General features: G+C 45.2%; 1 protein-coding gene across 2 annotated transcripts; it reads left to right on the top strand.

The window, feature by feature from the left end:
• The first annotated feature begins 884 nt into the window (after nucleotides 1-884).
• On the top strand, nucleotides 885-8,797 carry PARP16 (poly(ADP-ribose) polymerase family member 16). Of its 2 annotated transcripts, XM_050967502.1 has the most exons (6): nucleotides 885-1,205; nucleotides 3,744-3,881; nucleotides 5,094-5,300; nucleotides 6,602-6,773; nucleotides 7,553-7,694; nucleotides 7,979-8,797. In XM_050967502.1, the coding sequence occupies exons 1-6, from the start codon at nucleotides 1,023-1,025 to the stop codon at nucleotides 8,121-8,123; spliced, it is 987 nt and encodes a 328-aa protein (XP_050823459.1). In that variant the 5' UTR covers nucleotides 885-1,022; the 3' UTR covers nucleotides 8,124-8,797. The 2 variants fall into 2 exon arrangements, with proteins under 2 accessions (XP_050823459.1, XP_050823460.1); XM_050967503.1 differs by lacking the exon at nucleotides 5,094-5,300 and having other exon boundaries at nucleotides 889-1,205.
• The last annotated feature ends 15,178 nt before the right edge of the window (nucleotides 8,798-23,975 follow it).

Here is a 23,975-nt window from a genome sequence, read left to right as displayed (position 1 = left end):
ACACGGCGGGGGGGGTCTCCCTTTTCCAGAGCCCCCCTGTGATCGGCCTGGCCACTGCCGCCGCCCTGGGCCCCGGGGCCGGGTCGGGGAGGGAGGAGCCGTCAGCCGCCGGGGCTGGGCGGGGCCGGGAGAACCAGAGGCAGCCGCCGCTTCCGCCCGGTGAGGCCGGCGGCTGGGCGGGGAGCGGAGGCCGGGAGACTGCTGGGCCTGCGCCGCCGGGCGGGTAACGCGGGGGGCGCAAATAAGGGGAGATAGGGACTGGGGGCCGGAGGGCAGTATAGGGGGCGGGGGGGCAGGAGGGGAGAGAGAAGGGGCCCGGAGGGCAGTATAGGGTGTAGCAGGGGGGAGCAGGCTGGGGCCCGGAGGGCAGTATAGGGTGCGGGGCTCAGGAGGGGAGAGAGAGAGAAGAGGGCAGTATAGGGTGCGGGGGGGCAGGAGGGGAGAGAGAAGGGGGCCAGAGGGCAGTATAGGGTGCAGGAGGGGAGAGTGGATGAATCCGGAGGGCAGTATAGGGTGTGAGGGGGGAGGAGGGGAGAGAAGGGGCCCGGAGGGCAGTATAGGGTGCGGGGGGGCAGGAGGGGAGAGAGAAGGGGCCCGGAGGGTAGTATAGGTTGTGGGGGAAGCAGGCTGGGGCCCGGAGGGCAGTATAGGGTGCGGGGGTCAGGAAGGGAGAGAGAAGGGGCCCGGAGGGCAGTATAAGGTGCGGGGGGCAGGAGGGGAGAGAGAAGGGGCCCGGAGGGCAGTATAGGGTGTAGCAGGGGGGAGCAGGCTGGGGGCAGGAGGGAAGTATAGAGGGTGGGCTGGGGGCTCAAGCAGTGAGATGCAGGGGACTGGGGGGCAGGGTACATGTTCTGTAAATCCCTGAGACATGGATGGCAGTGGAGACAGGAGGGGGAGGTGCTGCAGACAGCTGGGGGTGGCAGATTGGTCCCTCCAGCACCCCTAGGTTGAGGGTTAGTGAAGGGCTTTAACCTCTGCTGAGCTGCTGCCCCGTGTGTTTCCTGGCCAGACCCCTGGTGGGAATGCTGCCCAGCGATGCTGCCCTCAGGGAGAAGATCAAGGAGGCCACCCGCAGGGACATCTTGGCTGCGGATCTGAAGTGCAGCCTCTTTGTCTCCGCTTTGCAGAGCTACAAGCGTGATTCCGTCCTGAGACCCTTTCCAGGCCTCTATGCTAACGAGGAGAGCAAGGATTTTGATGCATTGGTGAGTTATCCCCTCAGAGGGGACAGCTTGACACTGTGAGTGTCAAGGGGAGGGGAGCCGAAGTGCAGCAGGTGTTCCTCCAGTACAGGTGTAATTAGTTCCACCTAAAAACAAAGCCCAGAACAGATCCTATGAACAAGTCACTCGTTTTCATTACTTACGCACTAATACTACTTCACAGGAGTGTTGTTCGGAGCAATTAGTTAATATCTGTAAAGTGCCTCCAAGATGAAATGTGCTAAGTATTATTAATGTGATTATCCACTTGAATAGTGCTGACCCCATTTCTGGCATCTCCTGGTTTAACACACCTGCTGTGCTGCTGAAGGTACCAGGCTTGCCTTGCCTTTTCCTTGATTTCTGGCTGACTGAGAGGTGAGTGGAGGGTTATCACTTCCACACAGTGCTTTCCAGCATTGTACATTTGTCCCCTTGTCCTCTCAGATTGGGGGTAGGCGTTCGCTGCTCAGTGCAGCTACTGCTTCAGGCCCTTAATTCTGAAGCCTGTTCAGTTTAGCTGGTTTTCTGTACACACCAAGGGCACGGACAGATTCCCTGCGTTGGCAAGATATGGCGTGAGCATTACGGGTACATATATTTTAAAAACTTGATCCTTGTTAAGGACAAATGGCTAACGTAAGTCTAATCCCCTCACCCAATCTTGTTTTTCCTAACTACACATGAGGCTGTTAGGATGTGCTCTGTATGTATGTATGTATGTATGTGTGTGTGTGTGATGGAACACTGTCCAGTAGTTAAAACTGCAAAATAGCTGCCACTATAACATTTTCAACTACTCATAACTTTCTGAAAAACTCTCCTCTGGGATAGAAACTTTCCAGACATGGTCCCTGTCCAAAGGTGAACTACTTTTTTGGTTGGAGGAAAACACTTTTTCAGGCACATGATGTTGAATAAACAGACAAATGCCGTACTGAGCACATGCAGCAGCACATAGACCTCTGCATAAGGGGAAGGAGGGAATCACTGTTTTAATGGTGTGCTTCCAAATAAATGCAGTGTAATTTGTACACAGCCCTGGAAGTTAAAAAAAAAAAAAATTAACAAAGTAGAAAAAAAGCTGTCATACTACCGTGTATATTGTGTTATAACTTGTATATGGGCAAAAGCTGACATAGCTCTTTACAGAAAATCATAAAAATGAGGTCTCTGGCCCAAGAGTTTATAGCTAAGTTGTGTGGAGACTATAAAACAGGTTTAAAATACAGAGCACATTGTTTTCTGTAACACTAAAGAGGCAGAGCAGCTGTGCAAACTTATGTACATTTACTAGCTCAAACAAAATTCTGACTCTTGCCCAGTTAATGATAAAAAAGTTACTGATATGTTATCTGTCCAGTATAAGTGGGTAAGTAAAATTTTGCAAGTCTGAAATGCACTAAGTAAGATTAAGGAATTTAGATTTAAAAGTTACATGACAAATTTACCCTTGGAAGCCTCTAAGTCTAAAGTTGAAAATCTGAAAAAGTTTAACAGGTGAAATAATATCAAAAGCCTGGGTTTTTTTTGTCTGTTGCTCTCTGGAAAATCCAGTTTGAACCAGTATATCCAAGCCTCCTCAGGGGGTGGCATCTCTCTGGAGGCGTTTACAACTTAAATGGAGTCACCTTAATCACCCCCTCACTGTTTTGATTCATGGAGTTGTGGTAACCCTCCCTCCCGGTGTTGCATATAATCCCTGGCCCACAGTCATAGGTGCCGACTTCGCCTCTTTCCCGTGAGGGCTAAACCCCAGCCCTGCCCCACTCCACCCCTTCCATGAGGCCCTGCCTCTTCCCACCCGTTCCCTGCCCCCATTCCAAGCCCTTCCGCAAAGTCCGCACCCCAACTCCACCCCCTTTTTGCCAATATTCCAACTCCTTCCCCAAATCCTCCGCTTAGAGTGCCAAGTTCCTGCTCCTCCACCCTACCCCCACCCCACCCTGGAGCATGCTAATGCTGCCAAGCAGCTGTTTGGTGGCGGCTGGGTGGGCAGAGCCGGGATGCAGTACGCTTAGGGGAGGGGGGGGAGGAGGAGGTGGGGGGGGGAGGGGAGCATGGCTGCCAGTGGGTGCAGAGCACCCACAGCGTCAGTGTCTGTGCCCACAGTGATACATATCTTTGGGAACCATACCATACCAAGTTACTGCATGGGATTGCAATATCTGTCACAGTTTATACCACTCCAGATATCGCCTCTGTGTTGAAGTAGTGACCACATTCAGATGTTTTTGCTCACTGTTCTTATGCATACCCCAGGGATGCTGCCACTGAATATAGACCATAGAATTATAGAAGACGTGTAACTTGCTCAAACATAGTACTCATTGTTGCATATCAGATCAAATGACAAATTTCCCCACAATCTCCGTATAAGTCTTTCAGAAGTGGTTCTTGTAATTAATTGGAACTTGTTTTTCAACTTGTACCACAGAGATCCCCATTAGAGAGAAATATTGTTTCCTTACCACTAGAGGTCTCTGTTTAATCATGATGAAGAAGAGACGCAAACCACACTAATAGTCTTTCTTATGTTAGCTTGCAGATACAAATGCTTTGCCAAGCTTAAAAGAACTTCCAGAATCTATTACAGACACAGATAAAAGGACCTGGGATCTGTTTAGCTGGATTTTATCATCTAAATTCTTAACTATACAAAGTACTAAGAAAAAGGAGGTAAGATTTCAAATTCTTAATGACAGTTTCATGACATGCGTTTACTATTTAACACAACCATTTGCATGCAGGTGGTTCCCTTGACCTAGGATTTAAGGGTTGTTTATTGTAAGGATTGAAAAGTATGTCCAGTGAACACATTTTCTGGTAAGCATAGATGAATAAAGAGACAGTGTCCTTACCCCAAAGAGCTCAAAATCTAAATAGACAAGAACAGAAGAAGGAATGTGTGCAGGAAAAGCAAGTGAATGACGGAGTGGTGATTAATTTTTCTATATCTATTATTTCCTATTAAAACCCCAAAGGTTTGTCTTAGCAAAACCTTTATATTGCTAATGTATGGTTAATCACACTTGACCACTCTATTTAATGTTGTACTCCTACCCTGTGTTCAGACTGTGAGGTCCTCGGCAGGAACCAGGCCACTTTTTCTATTTAGAAAACACCTCATGCTGAGGAGGAAGAATGAGCTAGTGGTTCAGGTGCCAGCCCAGGACGCAGGATACCGGGGTTCGTTTCCATGCTCAGCCGCAGACACCATGTATGATCTTGCATAGGTAACTTAGTTTCTCTGTGCCTCAGGTTCCAGTCTGTAAAATGTGCACTACCTCGCGGGGATGTTGTGAGGATAAATGTGTTAAACATTGTGAGGCACTCAGATACAACAGGAATGGAGACTGTCTAAGTACCTAAGAGAATTGTGGATGCTGCTGGAAATGATATGTAACAAAGACATTTTTATCTTTTTCTTTCCCAAGGACAATCTCTCATGACTATATCTATCTATATAGCCCTGTCTGTGTGCTGGGATTACGACACCATAAAGATGTCTCTTCTTTTCCTCCCTTTCATTGCATCATCCACTTAACTCTGATATCTGAGTCACATTATTGGGAGAGGAGGTGGGGCAGACGGGGATTTAACTTTGATGTCATAACCTTACCACTCAGCAATGCTCATGAATATTCATAGAGAAGCAGCAAAGGAGAAGAGGACAGGAGCGTGGAGGAAAAGAAACCCTTACAGTTCCCAGAATCCACTTGGTCTTCTGTGGTTACCATTACTAGCTAACTGGGTATTAATACTGAATTGTAAATGCGCATAGGTAAATATATTAAGGAACTAGGAAAGGATCTGAGACACTAAGCAAATTTCCAGTGAATAAACTAGACCTTTAAAAAAATAACACTAGGATTCCTTTCTGTGTTTAAGTATGAGAAGATCCAAGAGTTGACAGGAATGTCAAGTGATGCTGTTCCTGCTCCTGACTTCCTGTTTGAAATAGTGTATTGTGATCAGATGAATGCCAAATTTGATGAAGCCAGGGGAGAAAGGAACCTTATTTATGCATTCCATGGGAGTCGCCTTGAGAACTTCCATTCCATACTGCACAATGGATTACATTGCCATTTAAATAGGGTAAGGTTTCCAGTATTTCTTGCTTTAAACACACAGCTTCATCCTTTGTTCACAAACTCTGAGGCATGTTTTAAAACACATGTACAAACATGTGTAGGGATAAAAATGTGATCTCATGTTGCTATTTGTTTTCCTTGATGGCAACAAAGTTTACTTTGCATATGATTATATTAGGTTATAATGTAGATTGAGCTTAAAAAATGCAGGTAGTGTGAAACTGGCATTAAGTTATAGTCATTTCTCCAATATGCCTGGTTGTAGCCATCCTTCACTTTAAAAACCAAAAAAAAAAAAAAAAAAAGATGAATTTAGTGCCTCTGAAAAATTTGACTGCGCTGGAGCCTTGGACCAGGAGGAAAATGGTCAGTATAGGCTCTCTCTGCCCAGGTCTCAACCCTGGACCACCTCTAAAGATGGTAAACTACCTGCCAATTGAGAGTTCTTTGCTAACAAGGATGTCATTTAGTGGGGGGTGGGACTTTGTGGATGTCCACAGCTGTTTGATAGAAGCTAGCTGGGACTATCACTTCTTTTCATGTAGGTTGTCACGTAGCTGGCAGACAGTAAAAATATATAGTCACTACCAACCTGGGCCATGTGTGAAACAGTGACTTATTGTTTTTAATTTCATCCCCACATTCTTAAGCACCAAAGTTCACATGAAAACAAAAAATTAAAAGGCCACACTCTGAAGGTCCCAGAGGGCAAGAAAGAATCTGTATCTTCCCAGGAGGGCACAGCTGGCATGGTGTGTTTCGATTTTTTTCCCCACCCTCATGAATTATCACATTGTCTATAATGGGAGGCAGTGTGCTAGATTAGATGGGGTGGCAAATCCTATGTTTCTAAACTGTTAAAGCAATTGCGTTTGGGGGAAAAAAAATCATGCTTGAAAAGAACTTTTCTCCCTTGCAAAGCAGGTTTCTAAATGTCACTAAGGCCTTGTCCATGCACAAAAGTTGCACCATTTTAAATATACCAGTATAGTTAAAGCTGTACAACTTCCTTAGTGTGGTTTAAAAGTGCTTATTCTGGTCTAGCTTAATTGGTTTTAAAGAAAATAGTAACGCCCCTAACTGAAATAGTTACACTGGTGTCTGTCTGTAACCCAGCGCTCAGGAGGTTAAGATCTGAGACTTCTGAATTTCAGTGCTGTGTTTTTAAGCTCCATAATACTTTTGGAAATATTGCTGGCATTTGGAAAGGAAAGTGCAGTGGTACACTGTATTATTGTTCCATGTGGCCGTTCAGAGTGTTTGATCTGATGCAGTCTCTCTTGATTTACTTTTGTGCTATTTCAGACATCCTTGTTTGGCGAAGGTACCTACCTTACCAGTGATCTAAGCCTTGCTCTTCTATATAGCCCTCATGGCCTTGGGTGGCAACGCAGTGTTTTGGGCCCTGTCCTTAGTTGTGTAGCTGTTTGTGAGATTATCGATCATCCAGATGTAAAATGCCAGGTGAAGAAGAAAGGTGAGTGTATAGAAATAATTACAGCTAGAGTGTGTGTTAGTCTTCTATTAATACTCCTCAGGACTTAGGTTGTGTATATATGCAGTAATACAGGTAAGAATGTGCTTGTGTGTACACTAGTTTCCCACCAGCAGGAACTGACCAGGAGGCACCTTTTCTGTATGACCCATTAGCAAATCTACAAAAGCTTTCCACAAAAAAGGAAAAAATAAAACTTGATCATTCTAGTAGCTGGACCTAGCTAGATCAGTATAGAAACCAAAATAGCATCCTATTTTGTTTTAATCTAGCGTCAGTATAACAGAACATGTTCTGTAATGCAGAATTTTTCATTTGTTCCACAAGTGAACCCACGCCAAGGTATTCCTGTAACAGCAAGAGTAATATGTGTTCTGGATTTAGGCCTGTTAGACTCATAACAAAGCTATAATTTCATTTTGCTGTTGCATTATTTCTCTATCCTCTCTGATGTTTGCAACCCTCAAGCATCGTGCTCTAGGCCTGCCTTCTCCTTCTGTAATGTGCCCTTTCTCCACTCCCAGCCCAACCCATAGTACCCCCATGCCAGGGATAACCAGTAGGGGCTAGTGTAGCTTTAAGACAACTCTGATTCCCCTTCGGGATGCTAAGAGGGACCAATGAAATTTGAGGTAGAGCAAGGAATAAGAACCCTGTCTCCTAACTCCAAGTCCTATGCCTTGACCTTCTTCCTTTACTGTCATACACGTGCGTTTGCTTTCCTTCCCATTTCCAAGAAAACCTCTTCTTGTCCCATACAGATTCAGAAGAAATAGACAGGAAAAGAGCAAGAGTAAAAAACAGTGAAGGGGGCGACGTTCCACAGAAATACTTCGTTGTCACAAACAATCAGCTTTTGCGAGTTAAATACTTATTAGTATATTCACAGAAACAACACAGGAGGTAAGAGTTCAACTCACCAGTATAATGAGCATGGTGCAAATGCCGGATGGACAGAGATCTTATTTGCACATCATTCTCTCTCTCAAAATCAAAAAATACAAAAGCCAGACATGCTTCCACCTACAGGAAGCAAAAAGGGATCCCGGTGCAAATATAGTAGCTAGGAAAATCTTGATCAAAGCTTGCAAGATTGTTCAAAAATAGTAAAACATAATAAATGTGTCAATGATAAGATTATATTTGATGTAATTCATGCTTTTTTAATGCATTTTTTCCCTCCACAGGCCTTCGAGTCAGTCATCTTGGTTTTCCAATCATCGTTTTGCTATAATGATGATGATGTATCTACTACTGCTAATCGTTATAGGTGCCAGCAACTCACCGGCCTTCCTCTACTACTGGAATAGAATGTTTGACTCAGAAGGATGAACAGGCTGCTTTATATGCTGTTACGTTCACCATGTGCCTTAATGATAGGAGATCTACAACCTACTGCATCTGTACCAGCGCTCTGGAAATGGGGTCTTGAGCATTTGGTTATATTCCAGTTGCATTTCCTTCATGGCCCACTTTCCGTTTTTTCTTGTTTAAGTTGTTTTGTTTCTTTGAGTAATGATAGGCTGAAAAGGGAGCTGCCAGTCTTGCACTAGGGACGCTGAAGTAGAATGTGAACAGTTCTCTACAGACGTGTTTTAGTCAATGGTCCAAGAAAAAGCTTTATTTAAAATTAATGAAAACTTTAATGTGGAAACTATCGGGCCGTAGCTGCTGGCTTGATGTGGGTTCCATCATACACAGGGTTTACAATTTGGTTAAGTTTCTCTCCGCACCCCTGTATCGGGGATGTTTATTCTCTGCCAGATTAAAAAAAGCAATATTTATTTATAACGCTATTGGAAGGGAGGAATTCTCTTTACCTCACACAAAGGTAAACCTGCAGTAGGTTTTATTGCCTTGACTTGAGAAACCCTGCGTGTCTTTACTGAAGTGCTGTTTCTCATATGATAAAGCAGGATCATCTTAATTACAATTTTTGACGGGATTATATTTGGGCACAGTGATTGTAACAAAACATTATAAATAAAACAGTAACCAAGTTGGAAGGATCTGGATGTTCTTGTGTGTTATCGAAAATAAAATCATTGGATAAAGAATTAATACTGAATTTTAGAGCACTGTAGGCTATGATGAGAGGAGTGTGTCTTAAGTACAGTACAATGGGCCAGATCCTCAGCTAGGTTCAGGGAGCACACAGTGCAAGTCTGGGGAGGAGGTGTGCAAGACCAAAGTTCACCTTGGCCCTCCCCCACTAAGGGGCCCACTATATTCAGGGCTGGTCCTTGTGTCCAGAACGCTCAAATGGGAGCTCGGGATCAGGGCCGGGCAGGAGCTTCCCATCAAGAAGGAAGGGGAAGGTCTATGCCACTGGCAGATCTCTTGGTCTGGGAACACTGTTTTCACAGCCAAATGTGCAGTGCCAAATGGTTGCATGATGCTCCAGGATGTGGCTCTGTTTGTACACGTCCTGTCTCTTTCTGCAGTTGTGACCTGATTACAGTAGGAATATACCAAATATTTCCTAAAATATTTCATATCGTTTTAGGAAATAGAATATTTTAAGAGCAGGATTTATTTTGTTTCCAAGGTCAGAGAGTGGTGTCAGCTTAGTGTATACTGCATTTAGGTTTTCACTTGATAACTGACCTCTGTATGTGTGTCTGCAAGATATACTGTCTACATAAAGTTATCAGAAGGAGATTGGTTTTTCCTCTATCAGAATTACATTATCTGTGTTAGGTAGGCTTCATGCCAATATGTTATAAGACGTAGCCATATTTTACTTTAAAAAAAATCAAATTACACTAAGAACCCCTCATTTATTATTTGGATTTGTTTGACAGTGTATAGGTTTGTTAGAATTCTGTGTAGTGCACACTTGGAGACTTGGAACATTTAAAGAGATTTGAAAATCACTTCCCTGTCTGTTTTATCTGTACTGTAGTTATAAAACCACCTAAAAGTATTCAAACTGAAAAAGCTAGCAAAAAGAATTTTCTGTTAGTTTATGTTGTGCATGTGGGGATAACATTGCATATGGTCAGATTCACTATTTCTCCCTCTGATGGATCAGCAAGGTAGCAGAAAACCCCATATAAAATTGCCTTAAAAATATTTGTAAAAGCTTCAGGACACATTTTAAGATTGTGCTCTCAGAAAGTGGCAGGTTTTTTAAATGTCAACTTTAAATAATTGAAATGGACACTGTCCCTTTAAACAATGGGGGCTTTTAGCACTCATTTTGAACACAGTCAAACTTTAATTTTGTGAAGATGTGAGCATGGGTGACTATGACCACTCTTGATGTCAATCTCAGATTTAAGTACAGTGATGTGGTGAAAGCAGGAGAGTTCCACATTTATAAAGCAGTATATTGTGTGTTGTAAACATTAGATGTGTTTTGAGACAGCCAGGGTCGTTCAGCAAAGAAGAGCTACACCCTGTGAAAGTTGATTCAGCAGCAAACTAGCCGGGCTTGTGAACAGAGTGTCAGGAAGGAGTGGACTATTCCAGACACAACTATTTTAATTAAGCTTTGGGGTTGGCTGACTTAGTTTTAAAGGCATTAAGAGACAAAATACCATTTCTTGAAATGTGTATTTTCTCACCTTTGAGATTTTAAATTATATAAATACAACTTCACATCTTTAATAGGAATGTCCATTCTTGGAGCTAAGAGTACGTCATGACTTACGGTAAAGTAGCCTCACAGGGGTGTCACATTGGGAAGTAGTAGTATGCCCATTTCACAGATAGGAAACAAGCACAGCCACTAAGTAACTTGCCCAAAGTCACACACAGGAAATCTGTGGGAGAACTGGGAATAGAAACCAAGTCTTGTGACACTCCGAATGGTATGTTAACCATAAAACCATTCTTCTCATAAGATCCTTGGTGCTTGTCTAGTTACTGTTATATATAAGAGTAATGTGAATACATATTAGTGATATGTAATTTATATTAAAGAGGGCATGGATAACACCACTTTTTATTCCTTTTAAATGGTAGCTGTTCATATAAATCTGTCATGTCAGCATTACTTAACATGCTGTGTGTGCTATAAACTGGAGCCATTTTAAGTGACTAATTCTCAGTGTGACTGAATGCCAGTGCTTATTGAGACAAGAGCATTAATTGCAGGGGTTAATCAGCATAACATCTCTCATATCCTCAGGGGTAGGGTTTGCTTCCTTGTCTTTTATCTACCACACATGAAGCCTGAAATTCCTCTCCAAAATCCTTTTATTTTAATCTTGCCTGGTGTAATTCTCCAACCTAATGGATGGTTTTAGAAAATTTAAAATGGCAAAGTAAGCCATCTTCAGGAGAGGTTAAATGACTTGTTTACTAGGGTGGGGAAAAAGTGGTTTTAAGAAGTTCTGTGTTTTTAAGGGTGATCACAAAAAAAAATCACAATCGCAAAATTTGATAACAGCTCCTGTGTAAAATCTGTTATTAACCAAACTATAAGGAAATGGTGTGAACTCCCTACAGCTGTAGTGGAGTGTCTGTTAAGATGCATGAAGACAATGATTATCCTCTATGCTTATGATTATCCTTCATCTGAGGATTTCAAAATGATGGGAAGTATTAAATCCCTTTTACTGATGGTTAAACTTAGGGACAAAGAGGAGACTTGGCTGAGAATATACACCAAGTCTGTGATGGGGGGTAGCTCAGTGGTGTGAACATTGGCTGCTAGACCCAGTATTGTGAGTTCAATCCTTGATCAGGCCACTTAGGGATCTGGGGCAAAAATCTGTCTGGGGATTGGTCCTGCTTTGAGCAGGGGTTGGACTAGGTGACCCCTGAGGTCCCTTCCAACCCTGATATTCTATGTAGTTGGGAATAAAACCGAACAGACTTGATACAAGGCCCCTGCTGTAACCATGTTAGAAGTCTAACTTCTGTGGGTGGCTGAATTGCCAGCAAAACAGAGATTAGATGAATGGCAGAGAGATCCAAGGGAAAAGAGAGAGGTTCAGTGCATGCATCTGCTCAAGATTACAATCTGACTCTTAATATTATGCTTGATCAATGAAAAGCTGTATTAAATAATGAACCCTACAGAAAGATCTCTGCATATTTCTAGCAAACAAGACAAGGGTTATTATCTCACTGATTAAATGTGTCAAAGAAAGTATCTTTTCCCTAGATGTTATTCTGTCACTTAATTGCCAGAAATAATGACTTGGTAATCAGGTTTTTTTAACTCAAACCCTCAAAATTAGGCCTAAGCCATGTCAACATTGCCTGTGCTATTGCAGCTACCTCACTATCTATGCTCACTTAATCTCACTCACTGCAACCTCTTTTGTTGGTGAATGGAACGAGGAGCATTTATTCCAATGAATTTCTGCGTCAGATGCCTGCCTTTATGCACTGTACAGCTTGCAAAACAAGAACATTACCATCTAATGCCCCATTGCCTTTCACAGTCCATTAACACTGCCCAGCTTTACAGCAGATAACATTTCCTGTGCCCAAGTAACGTGAACTAATTATACAGCCAATTTGAAATTAAAATACTTCTCAATTAACATTTTATTGTTCTACGGAGTGGAGGACAGAAGCCTCTCGATCTCTGTCTTTACCCTTTGGTTCTCCATTACAGAAATTAGGTTTAGAGGGGATCTCAGGCCATTTCTGAAAGCACTGGTGTGTTTCTGGTGCACATGAATGTGCGTGTATATTAGTGTCATAGGTGTGCCTAGTGATTTTGAGCTATTTTGAGTATAAGTAGCAGGGTAGCTGTGGCAGCATGGGGAGCAGCAGCAGAGGTGCAGCTAAGCTAGGCCGAGTCCGTACCCACCGGGTTCAGGCAGGTTTGCGCTCAGCCCGCCTAAGCCGTATCAATACTGCCCAGGCTCCTGCAGTGACCTTGCTATTTCTGCTCTCTCCAGCTGTCATCGATACAGTGCTAACCACTCGGTATTTGCTCCCTGTTATAGTGGCTGCAGCTAGACTGACTGGGGGAACAGCTGGGTTTTCAAGAGCCCTAGGAAGGAGGAGGAGGAGGACCTGTGACACATACTAACTTGGAGGTTGTTCCAGGATAAGGAGCAGGCACTAAACTGGGGGTGGGCAATTAATTAAGACAAAAGGAGCAGCTGGGAAGCAATACAGGCATTTCTGAGACTTTGTTGCTTAGAACAACTGGTTCTCCAAGAGCCAGGGGCTTGTAGCCCAGAGCTGCCACTACAAACAGCTGAAGCTTTGTGTGGGAAAGGAGCGAGTCTCATTGTGCTATAACCAGGTCTCCCGACAGAATAAAGCCATTCTTTTTGGGCCCCAGAGGCAGGATGGTCTAGTGGTCAGAGCACTAGCCTGGTACTTAGGCGCTCAGGGTACAGTTCCCTCTGCTACAGCCTTGGATATGTAGAGAGAATTTTCTGAAAGACCATCTATCTTTAACATCTCCTTAAAGCTAAGTTTCCAGCAGCCTCCCTCAAAGGAGCTGGAAAGAACAATCTTCAGAAATTCAAGGGAAGAAATGTACTGTTTAGTTTTGCAGAGTTAAGAAACACAAGTGGGAAAGCTGATGCCCAGTGATTATGCATTACACAAAATTTTATTTTTATAGAAGCAAGAGTAATAACCTTTAGATGAGACATTAAGCATTGGAAAGGTCGGTCAGGTTGAAGATTATAGCTGTAAGTCACCAAAAATAAAAAACAAATAAATAGAAATCTTCACTTAACAATGGGCTGTCTGTGTAAGTTACTCTTTAAAGATCCATTTCTGAGTATTGCCAACCACAAGCGTTCAAAAATCATGACTCAGGGCCCCTCCAAAATCATGAGATTGGCTTAAACACAATGAAGGTTGAGTTTTTTCTATTTGCTTTCTGAGCCTTTAGCTTGAAATGTGAAGTGAGAGCAGCCTATTTGTCACAACTAGGGTGACCAGATGTCCTGATTCTACAGGCACAGTCCCAATTTTGGGGGATTTTTCTTATATAGGCTTCTATTACACCCCACCCCAGCCCGATTTTTTACAGTTGCTGTCTGGTCACCCTAGTCACAACCTGGAGAGCTAGAAACTTACTTGAATTTCAAATGAGAGCTGAGAGTCTCATGCAATCTCTGGATTCCGGCATCTGGCAAAACACCAGATATCACAGGACTGAATCACCCCTGGAGCAGCCGGCCTGGTGCTATCGGAGGCAGCAAAGGTGTGTGTCAGCCAGGTGTATGGTGACCAGATGTCTCGATTTTAAAGGGACGGTCCCGATTTTTGAGTCTTTTTCTTGTATAGGCTTCTATTACTCCCCACCCCCATCCCGATTTTTCACATTTGCTGGCTGGTCACCCTCACCAGGTGAGTTGGCATTTACTTGGTAACGCCCCTGATCTCTGGCTTCTAGTGATGTTGCTCTGCAAACTCAGCTGCCCCTTTCCCTAACCACCAGCTCTGCTTCTTACAGCCTCAAATGTCTCCTCTTGTGTGTCTGGGACTCCAAGTCTGCCCCCTAACCACCATCTCCACCTTCTGCAAACTCCAAGCACCTGGATCCCCAGATTCTCCCCAATGTCTGCAAACCTTGCCCTGCTCTTTAGGAGTTCCTCCTGTCCCAGCCAGGGGAATTCACCCACTGCCTCTGCCCTCCTCACTGCTTGTCAAGAGTCTCCATCTCCATCATTTGGCCTTTAAGAATTGGTCAGTCAGCACTGCGAAGAACACGTTTCAGCCCACCGGTGGTTTGCAAACTGTTCTTAATTAGTCAGGTGGGCGAGATGGGGCATTGTTCTGCTCCCTGATCTGGCCTCGGTTCAGCAAAACAGCAAAGCATGTGCTTATGTCCCATTGCAGACAGCGGTAGCACAACCACGTCCAGTGCATCATTTGCAAGGGGACTTGAGCACATGTTTAAAAACGCCTAGCAGCAGAGGGATTGGATTGTTCATGTGCTGAAAGTTAAGCAGGTGCTTTAGTGAGTTTCTTGACTAAGGCCTGGACAGTAGGGTTAAAAATGAGAGTGATTCCAAGATGGCAGCACAAATGCTTACAGGGGATGGACGCGTGCGCACACCCCCACCCCCTTCGTTTTCTACCAATGTTCACGTTAATGGCACGTAAGCCCTGGTGCGAAGGTTGGTAGCAAAGGGATTGGAAACAGTAATAAAGCAATTGGTGGGCGTTATTTTAAAAAAGGTTTTTACAGGTTCTCGACAAACATCCCCAAACAAAATCTTTATCTTTAGCAAGCTGAAGCAAAGCTGACATGTTTTCTGCTCTGATCTACCAGACAGTTTATGGAAAATTGAACGAGATGGGTAAAGAAACACCTTAAAAATAGAATCACAAAATAGAGATCTGGCATGGAGTATTTTTAAACACATGTTGTCACTTTTAAATACCAGTCTTAAAATAATTGTGGTGACTCACAGAAAGATTGCCAGTGGAAAACAAAATAAACAATAAACATTTCCTTTCGGCCTCTTTCCAGCTGACTGATGCAAATACTAAGGTGAACTAAAAAAGAGTAATAGGATTTTTTTAATGCGTGTCTGGCAATCTAAACAGTTAGATGTAATCATATTTGTTGTATTAAAGTGAATTTAATTCTAAGGAGAGCATTAGACTTGTATTAAAAGGAGTCGATGGATATCCCCAGAAAATTGGGTTTGGTTTTCTATGGCTTAGCATCAATATTACATTGTTCCATGAAGCTGTATTTTAGCAAATGAGTGACAACATTTCAGGGAATTTTGAATTTTCATCTTTTCAGTTAACTGTGTAGCTCTATCACCACTCAAAAGGATTAGATGAAATACTTTCACCAGAAAAGTTATTTTGTCCCATTTTAATTGTCTGTATTTAATGAGCCAGGTTCACACAGGATGTGGTGTATCCAACAGGGGAATTTGGTCTCATGCTTGTTAAATATAATTGCTGCTAGATTTTCTTGCTACTTAGCAGATAATTAATGGATAGGTAGGATCTAGAAGCAACAATTTAATGAGATGCTTAGCTTCCTAGGAAAATGGGAGTTTCTATGTCCTTCGAAGATATCACGCCATGTAAGTGGCATGTAATATTGTGATCTCTTCCTCCTTGTCTGTAACATTTGGGGGATGTGGCAAAATTCTCTATTCCTAAAGGGAAATATTATATATCCCAGGCTTTGCTGCTTTTGTAAATGGGTGAAAATAATTGAGAAGGAAATCCCAGCAGCCCCCGTAATGAAAGAACATATAGTTTGCAGCTTTCCGGATAGCCTTTTATAAAGGACTCTGGAACAAACACAGATCTCTCTCTGATCACAGTAAAATTGAAGAATGCAATGAAAACCATGCTGTGACTTAACTACCACATGTGTGTTAATGGTGCTTGTGCTGAGATGAGAGTCTTGTATGAATCCATAGGACTAATCCAGCTAACACTTCAGATACCAGCTGGAATTGGGCAGCCCTCAGTTATGGTGCTATTGATGGAGTGAACTGTAGGATCTAAGATGGTATCTTACCACAGCTACTAATCAGATTTTCATTCAATAGATGCACATCAGGTTTGGGATTTCACTACAGGTAGCAGGAGGCAGCAGTGTCCTGCTCTGGATCTGGTTTCAGTTAGGGCCCAGGTTAGAAGATGAAGCAGGGTCAGGACATGGGTTCACACTGAATGGTGCTAAAAGCCCCTGGGCTGTTCTCAATCACAACATCCACATCAGTTCAGGCAGTGGCCCCAGAACCAGAAATGCAGGACAGTTTCAGATCCAAGCACAAGAAGCCAAACACCAACCCAGAATTCACAGGGGTCTGGATTTGAGGTTCTGAGATTCATCCCATCTCTGTTTTCCAAAGCAGCCGACAAGACCCATTAGCTACGCTGGCTGGACTCCTACTGTCAGCAACCCAGCTGACACTGACCCATCACCAGGGCCGGCTTTAGGAAGTGCGGGGCCCCAATTTGAACAGTTTCGACGGGGCCCGGCAGGGATGACTTAAAAAAAACCAAAACAAAACAACAACGAAAAACACCTGTAGAAAAACAAGTGGGGCTTGTATTCACCGGGCAGTGCTCTGAGTCTTCGGCGGCACTTCGGCGGTGGGTCCTTCACTCGCTCCAGGTCTTTGGCGGCACTGAAGGACTTGCCACCGAAATGCCGCCGAAGACCCAGAGCAAGCGAAGGTCCCGCCGCCGAAGTGCCGCTGGAGACCCAAAATGCTGCTAGGTGAGTAATAATTAAAAAGGCGCCGCTAGCCAGGGAAGAGATTCTCACTGGGTGCGGGGCCCTCTTAGGCGCGGGGCCCGATTCGGGGGAATTGGTGGAATGGGCCTAAAGCCGGCCCTGCCCATTGCAAAGCTATCCTCTTGCCAGTTCTGTCACACTGCTCTCAGTTCTGTCTCCGTTTCCTTGCTGGCTTAGCACTAGGCAGGCAGGGTGGTATATTTGGCAATGTGCTTTTTTGGTGACATTTTCATTTCATCGTGAAAGCTGTCTCTGCAGGTTCCCTGCCTACGCCCTGAGCTTCCTGAAACTTGCAAATGTCAGACTCAAGCACAGAGAAGAAAAAGCAGGAAAAATAAAAATGCCTACAGATGAGCGAGACAAAGAATCAAGTGATGGAAGGGAAGGACACCGCCAGCAGCTCTTACGCTTACTGAAGAGCAGAGCTACTGGAGAGCCTAGAGATGAGCCTAACCCCGCACCCCCCAGGTCCCAGTAGCTCTGGACACTGGAGAAGTTCAGAGCTGGACATGGCAGACGCTCCATTGCCCAACAAGCATACATCTCACTGCACTCTCCGAGGTCATGTATGTTTAACAACAACCAGGCACACCTTCCTGCATTTTTAACTGTATATGAGGAAACTTTCCTTACCTTCATTCCTTGGTATTCTGTAGCTTGAAAGCCAAATGGGCTGCCAGCTGGAAATGAGCCTAACCCTGAACCTCGAACTTGTTACTCCAAACTTCGGGGGGAATTTTATACATCTGGGCCTGGACCCATATCTACTTTTGCTCCTGACCCTTAGCTCTGGGATCAGGGGCGGCTCCAGGCATTTTGCCACCCCAAGCTTGACAGGCAGGCTGCCTTTGGCAGCTTGCCTGCGGAGGGTCTGCTGGCCTTGCGGCTTCGGCGGACCTCCTGCAGGCATGCCTGAGGGACGTCCTCCGAAGCCGCAGGACCAGCAGACCTTCCGCAGGCATGCCTGTGGGAGGTCTGCCGAAGCCGCGGGACCAGCGGACCCTTAGCAGGCAAGCCACCGAGGGCAGCCTGCCTGCCACCCTCACAGCGCCAGCAGAGCGCCCCCCGTGGCTTGCCGCTCCAAGGCTACTCTGAAGCCTCAGTTCTAACCATCCCTGAGTTTTGGGGGGAGTTTGGAATCCAGACCCATATGTTGTGGTTTAAGCCCATTTCTACTGCGGGACATATGGGAGTGGGTGGGAGAGGAGATCCATTCATCTTTCCCCTACCCACCGGGGCGTCAATCATGAGAGAGTATTTAGCCTTCGTCCTGCTTCCATTGAAGTGAATGGAAGAAGTCTCATAACTTGTAGATGGGTGGAGAACTGTGATTTCTATACTAACCAACAAAGAACAGTGTACTTCCTAGCCCACCCGGGCCTGCTTGTTTGTCTCGTCCGCTTGTCTGTCATAGAGTGTGAGCTCTTTGAGGGTACTGCCCTCTAAAGTCAATGGGAAGACACCAATGTCAGTGAATGCATCACCAAGTGTTTGCCGTATTGTATAACAACTCACCCCTGCTACTGCTGGTCTTACTCACTAACTTCTACATGAATGGAAGAGGCAAGAGATTTACTGCTCGTGCTGTCTCCTGGGAATAACTTGTCAAGATAAAACAGGAAGCTTGTAATATTAGCTGGTCAATAAAACAAAAGTTGTGTGTCAACTGAAAATATGAAGCAAAGCTCTCTCAGTAAGAAGGAACTGATGTCAAGGACTCCATGCAAGAACATTACGACAGGCGGTAGAGAAGACACATATTAATCTGTCAGCACCTTAATGTATAATAAATAATTCCAGGAGGCAAAATGCTGAGCAGAAGAGTAACTTTCCAAACTCTGATCTATGTCTTTCTTTGATTACATGAAAACCAAAGCCCGAAAGAAAATAGACGTTCCACATCAGCTGGTTTGATGACTATTCCAAAGGCGCCAACCTCCTGAACTGTCTTGCCTTGTTTTCCTAGCCCTTCTCCCACAAGAGCTTGCAATTCTGTGCTAGTTATTGGATGATATGTTAAAATATGTTCTGTGTAAGAACCAGCCGAGACAGAGAGCTCATAGGCTCTCCAGTCCCAACCTTTGTTGCTCCCACAATAAAGCTCGTGCTTCTAGATCAAGCCAGCCTTTTTCCTTTCTTTATGACACCGCTGTGTATTCATCCCACAGCAGATTTCACATGTCCTGTGTGTAAGTAGATGTCTGCCAATTTGATCAATGGGATTTGAAGGAGAATGAGCTTCCCTATTGGGGTATGGTTTGCTTAAGAGTGTTTACAGACAACCCACTCTAAACATCAGCCTTTTAGAAAAGGAACAAGACAGAGGGCTTTGGGAGTGACACACCCAAGGAGCCCTTGGTGTCAACTGGCAGAGGGTACAGGGGGTGTCTAGGGTTTTACAGAGATTGCTTGGGTTGGATAGCTGCATAATAGTTCACCACGGAGTGGCATATGAGGTCTCTACTGAAAGCCAGTTGCCCATCCATCATCATGAACAAACAAACAAACAAACAAATGCATATCTGATTTTCACTATAAATATAGTGAAGTGCTTCATGTGAAGCTGATCAGTGATCTGGGACCGGTCAGCTGGGGTGGGCTGTTTCTCTGGGAATGGTGGGAGTGTCCTGTGGACAAGGGACTGGATGCTCCAGGCAGACGCTCAGAGGGCTCGACGTTTGGGGGCTGCCAATTGCCAACCTGTTGAGAGACAGAGGGGCTTGCGAGGCCCTGCGGCACTGGAATGATGGGGAGGGGCAGGGGGCTATGACCCCCATTTTTTACTGGCCACAAGGGCAAGTTATGGGAGGGCAGAGAGGAGTGAGCAGGGCCTCAGGGAGAAAGGGTGGCCTGGGGGTGAGGTCTTGGGGGCAAGAGGAGGGGTAAGGCTGCCAATTTGTTTGGACGTATTCCTGGAGTTTCTATCACATGACACAACCTTTAAAGATTCATCTTTAATTCCTGGAGACTCCAGGACAATCCTAGAGGGTTGGCAACCCTAGGGAGAGGTGGGGCCACGGTTTGGGCACCAGAGGCTCCCACCACACACACTTTTAGGAGGCTTCCATGGCTCCTGGTGTGGCCTAGAGGGCAGTGCTTGCATTGCCCATGGCTGATGGAGTGGGGGGGCTGACCCCCCTGCAGACACTGACAGCCCTCACTATGGGCAGGTGGACGTGTCCCGGGGGTGAGTATTACTGGAGCTAGAGAGAGTTCAGGTAGTCTGAGCACCTGCTATACCGCTAAGGCCAGGCTTTGATTGCCAGGAAGAGGCAGAGAAGCCTTCCATTATGTCGGATTTGATTCCACAGAGGGGGTGGGTCTTTACCCACCGCGAGTCAGGCAGGCGTCCATGGGGCTCCAGAGGACAAATGCCTGACTTAGCTCACGGAAGGGCAGCCACTGAGGCTGTGGGGCACGATCCTGCCCTGTCCCCACAGCCTGTTCCTGGCTCTGTGAGGTTTCAGGGCCACTCTGGGGGACTAAGGAAACGTGGCCAACCGAAGGCAGGGGCAGATCCAGCCAGTGGTTAGTCTGCCCTGGCAGGCCAGTGGATCCCAGGTAGATATTGGGATGCTCCTGCTGTGCTCGACATTGTTCCTTTCCATGCTGTGTGTTCCTGCCCCTCGAAAGAGGAAGGGGCGCCGTGCTGCTAGGGACAGGGAGCACTGGGGGCTGGGGCCTTGTGGAGTAAAGGCTTCACACCTTGATGCTCTTACAAGGCCACAAATCCCTCCTGTTGGAAGGGAAAATGCCACTGAGCCTCACGGGAGTTTTCAGAGCCACCTAGCAGGTTTGTCCGGGTAGGGAGAGGGAGGAATAGCCCCGGATGCGTACACAATGCCGGGCTAGTCCAGGGACACCCAGTAGGGAACAGATGGGAAATAGCTGCAGGAGATAGTGGCTGCCCCGGCCCATTGGGGGCTGGTCAGAAAATCAGCCTTAAAGGCCATCACGTGCCCCCAGTGATTTAAATGGGTAGACTACAAGAGAGTCTGATGAACATCTCCTCAGGGCCCAAATAGCTCCTGCCACCTTGAAGCTGTTCCTGTTTGCGTAGGTCAAGTCAAGACAGCGTGTGAGTCGTCAGCTCTACTCCCCGTTAGCAGTGTATAAGTAACCTTTACAAGAACAAGCTGCAGAAAGGGAACCATTAATGAGGTCTCCCATTGGCGTTTGGGAACAGTGTAAAGGTCTCAGCTGAATCCCTACAAACCAGGCTGCGCTCTCGGAGCTGCGATCAAAATTCCTATTAGGTCGCACATCTAGCGTGGAGGGACTTTAATGCTACTCTGGGCTCAACATGGGGAAACAAGTTACTTCATACGTCTCTTACTCCCAGCCTACAATCAGCCTGAAACACACATTTGCCCCATTGCCCAGAAATAATTAAACTGGAGGTGCCATCTCCCATGTCTAGGGATACATTTGACTGCCACCTCCCTCTTTCCTAACACAGAAAGGCACATAAAGGGGAATTCTGTGCTAAGCAGCCCCTAGAGAGAGCAATGGCCTTGCCCATGAAGGCACGAGCTAGTACTAGACAGTTAGGCAAGCCCCTTACAACACATGCAGCTGTCCATTTGTGGGGGGAACCAGAACAGATTGGGAGCCCCCCAGGCTAACACACAGCATGTGCATCTGATTACTGGAGGACTGGTCTGCAGGGAGGTTTCTAGCTTCCCCACAAATTCACAGAGTTAGTCAGAATTTTTTTGACAAAACATTTCCCCCCCCATCGGAGAATGCCGAATCATGGAAAGCAAAACTTCTCCTGGGAAACGGTTGATTTTTGACAAATATTTTTGACTTGAAGAAATTTTGAAGAAAAAAAAAGTTTTGAAGATTTTTTAAAAAAGAAAAGAAAAGAAAAGAAAAATTCTGGTTCCAAACAATTTTGTTTCAAAATTGAAGCCAATGAATATAATAAAGAAAAGGTTGAAATCACAACAGAACATTTTTCTTGGCCCAAAACATATATTTGTATTTTAGTTGATGAAAAAGATCAAGATTTCAAACTCTCATCTCAGTTTAGAGCAGGAAAATTCATCAAGATGTAAACTGCCATAGAATAGAGAAACAATTTCTTAGATAGCTCTACTCACAATTACTGATCTGGTCTGGCTCCTTCCATCCAATACAATCCTAGTTTTGGTCCAGCTTCTATGCCAAACAGCACTTTGAAAACCACTAGAACAGATCCAGCCAGACTCTTCTTCTCTAGAACCTAGCTCCACTCGCTCACTTTTGTACAAAGGACTGCATATCCTACAGGCCTTTCAATAAGGGTGACTATGCTGGGCAACAAACCAACCTCTCCAGATATGTTGCCTAGATTAGACCAAATACAAATAACTCCCTTGCTAACATTTTTAATGCTGAACAAACCCACGTTCACCAAAACACAGCAGCCACTTGACTACCTAGCATATGCAAATTACCAAGCAGTTGATTCAGTTCCTCCTTTATGCTAACAGGTGGCACCAGCATTGTTAGAACAAGCACTAAGAGTCCTCCCTCTCTCAACACATTAAATAAACATAACAGCATTTCCCATCCTGGAAGGATTGTGTGTGATCTCACTGGTTCTCCTCCCATCTCTCCATTTTCTGTCCTCTCTCTGCTCCTGCCTCTCAACTCCTACCTTTTAACTGTTTTCTCTTTCTTTTGGAAGAAATATTTTTTCTCTCTCCCCTTTTTTCTCTTCCTATGCTCCCTTCATCTGACCCTCTTCTCACTTTCTTGGATCCTCAAAACAGGTTTAAGCTGGGCTTTAAAAAGGTGCCGAGACTTAGTTTTCACCCTCCATATTACCACCGGTAAATGATTCGTGCCTCAGTTTACCCATCTAGCAAATGTTGGTGTGAGGCAGGGGAATGTATGCTGGGGTCTCTGAATACTAGTAACAGTGCAGAGTGTTATTAACTTGCCGGCACAGGGGGAAGTCAAACGCAGACACTGTCTGTCACCCTCTGTGTCTCCACAGATGCGCTGTAAATCTTTCCCAAGGTGTCCCCACTCTGTCCCCCGACGCCAACTGATGGGACTTTCCAGCAGCACGGTGGTAGAAGTGGATCAGAGAGAGTGAGAATCTTCCCCTTTTGGAAGCCTCTGGCTATGAGACCTGCACAGCTGGGGCTGATCTCAGATGTAGAGAAAAAGGAATCCCATTGAGGAATGCACCAGATGGACCAGAGCCCAAGGTCCTTCCCTCAGGCGAACTCCAGCTGAGGCTAAAGCCAATGAGAACTCAAGTAAGGGATAAGTAAAAGTGAAGTAAGGATGTCACGGTCAGCCCTACATGCAGATGACTGAGTGACATGGAGTCATCTGGCCAGTGCTCCCATGATGTCCAAGCAGCAATGCTCAGCACCTTTCATTTGATTGGGATATGAGAGTCCCATTGCTCATCTTTTGCACCAGAGTCAGGTCTAATTCCCACTGACTCCTTTGTCTGTGTCAATGGGAATTTTGCCTGAATAAAGAGTGCAGGATCAGGCCCTTTCTTTTACGTTTGGAAATCTGCATTCTTAGCACAGGCCAGAGGGTGCTTGGCAACAACAGGGACGTCAGCATGAGAGTTCATTGCAGTTGCCCTGAGGCCAATTAGACTCCTGTCCCAGCTCCTGCTCTGTCATTATCAATTAGTGACTTCTGATCTGGCCACACTTCCTGCTTCCCCTACACACCCACCCAGGGCTGTAAGGAGGGCAGGGAGAGCGAGGCAGCTGCCCAAGGTGCAAAGCTGTGGGGGCAGAAAAATGGGGCATGTAGGGGTAGTCATGCCCCCCTCCCAAATTTCTGCCTTCCATTTAGCTGTGGGGTGTGCCCAAACATCTGTGCTAAATGGAAGGCAGAAATCTGGTTGGGATGGGGGGTGGGCGGGCTGTGTGCACTTGAGTGCAGTTATGTAACAAAAAAATTCTACATTTGTAAATTATACTTTCACGACATAGAGATTGCACCTTGTATGAGGTGAATTGAAAAATACTATTTCTTTTGTTTATCATTTTTACAGTGCAAATATT

Source organism: Gopherus flavomarginatus, chromosome 9 (genome assembly GCF_025201925.1).
Source record: "Gopherus flavomarginatus isolate rGopFla2 chromosome 9, rGopFla2.mat.asm, whole genome shotgun sequence".
In the NCBI taxonomy this organism is placed as follows: domain Eukaryota; kingdom Metazoa; phylum Chordata; order Testudines; family Testudinidae; genus Gopherus; species Gopherus flavomarginatus.
This window is presented reverse-complemented; position numbering and strand designations above follow the sequence as displayed.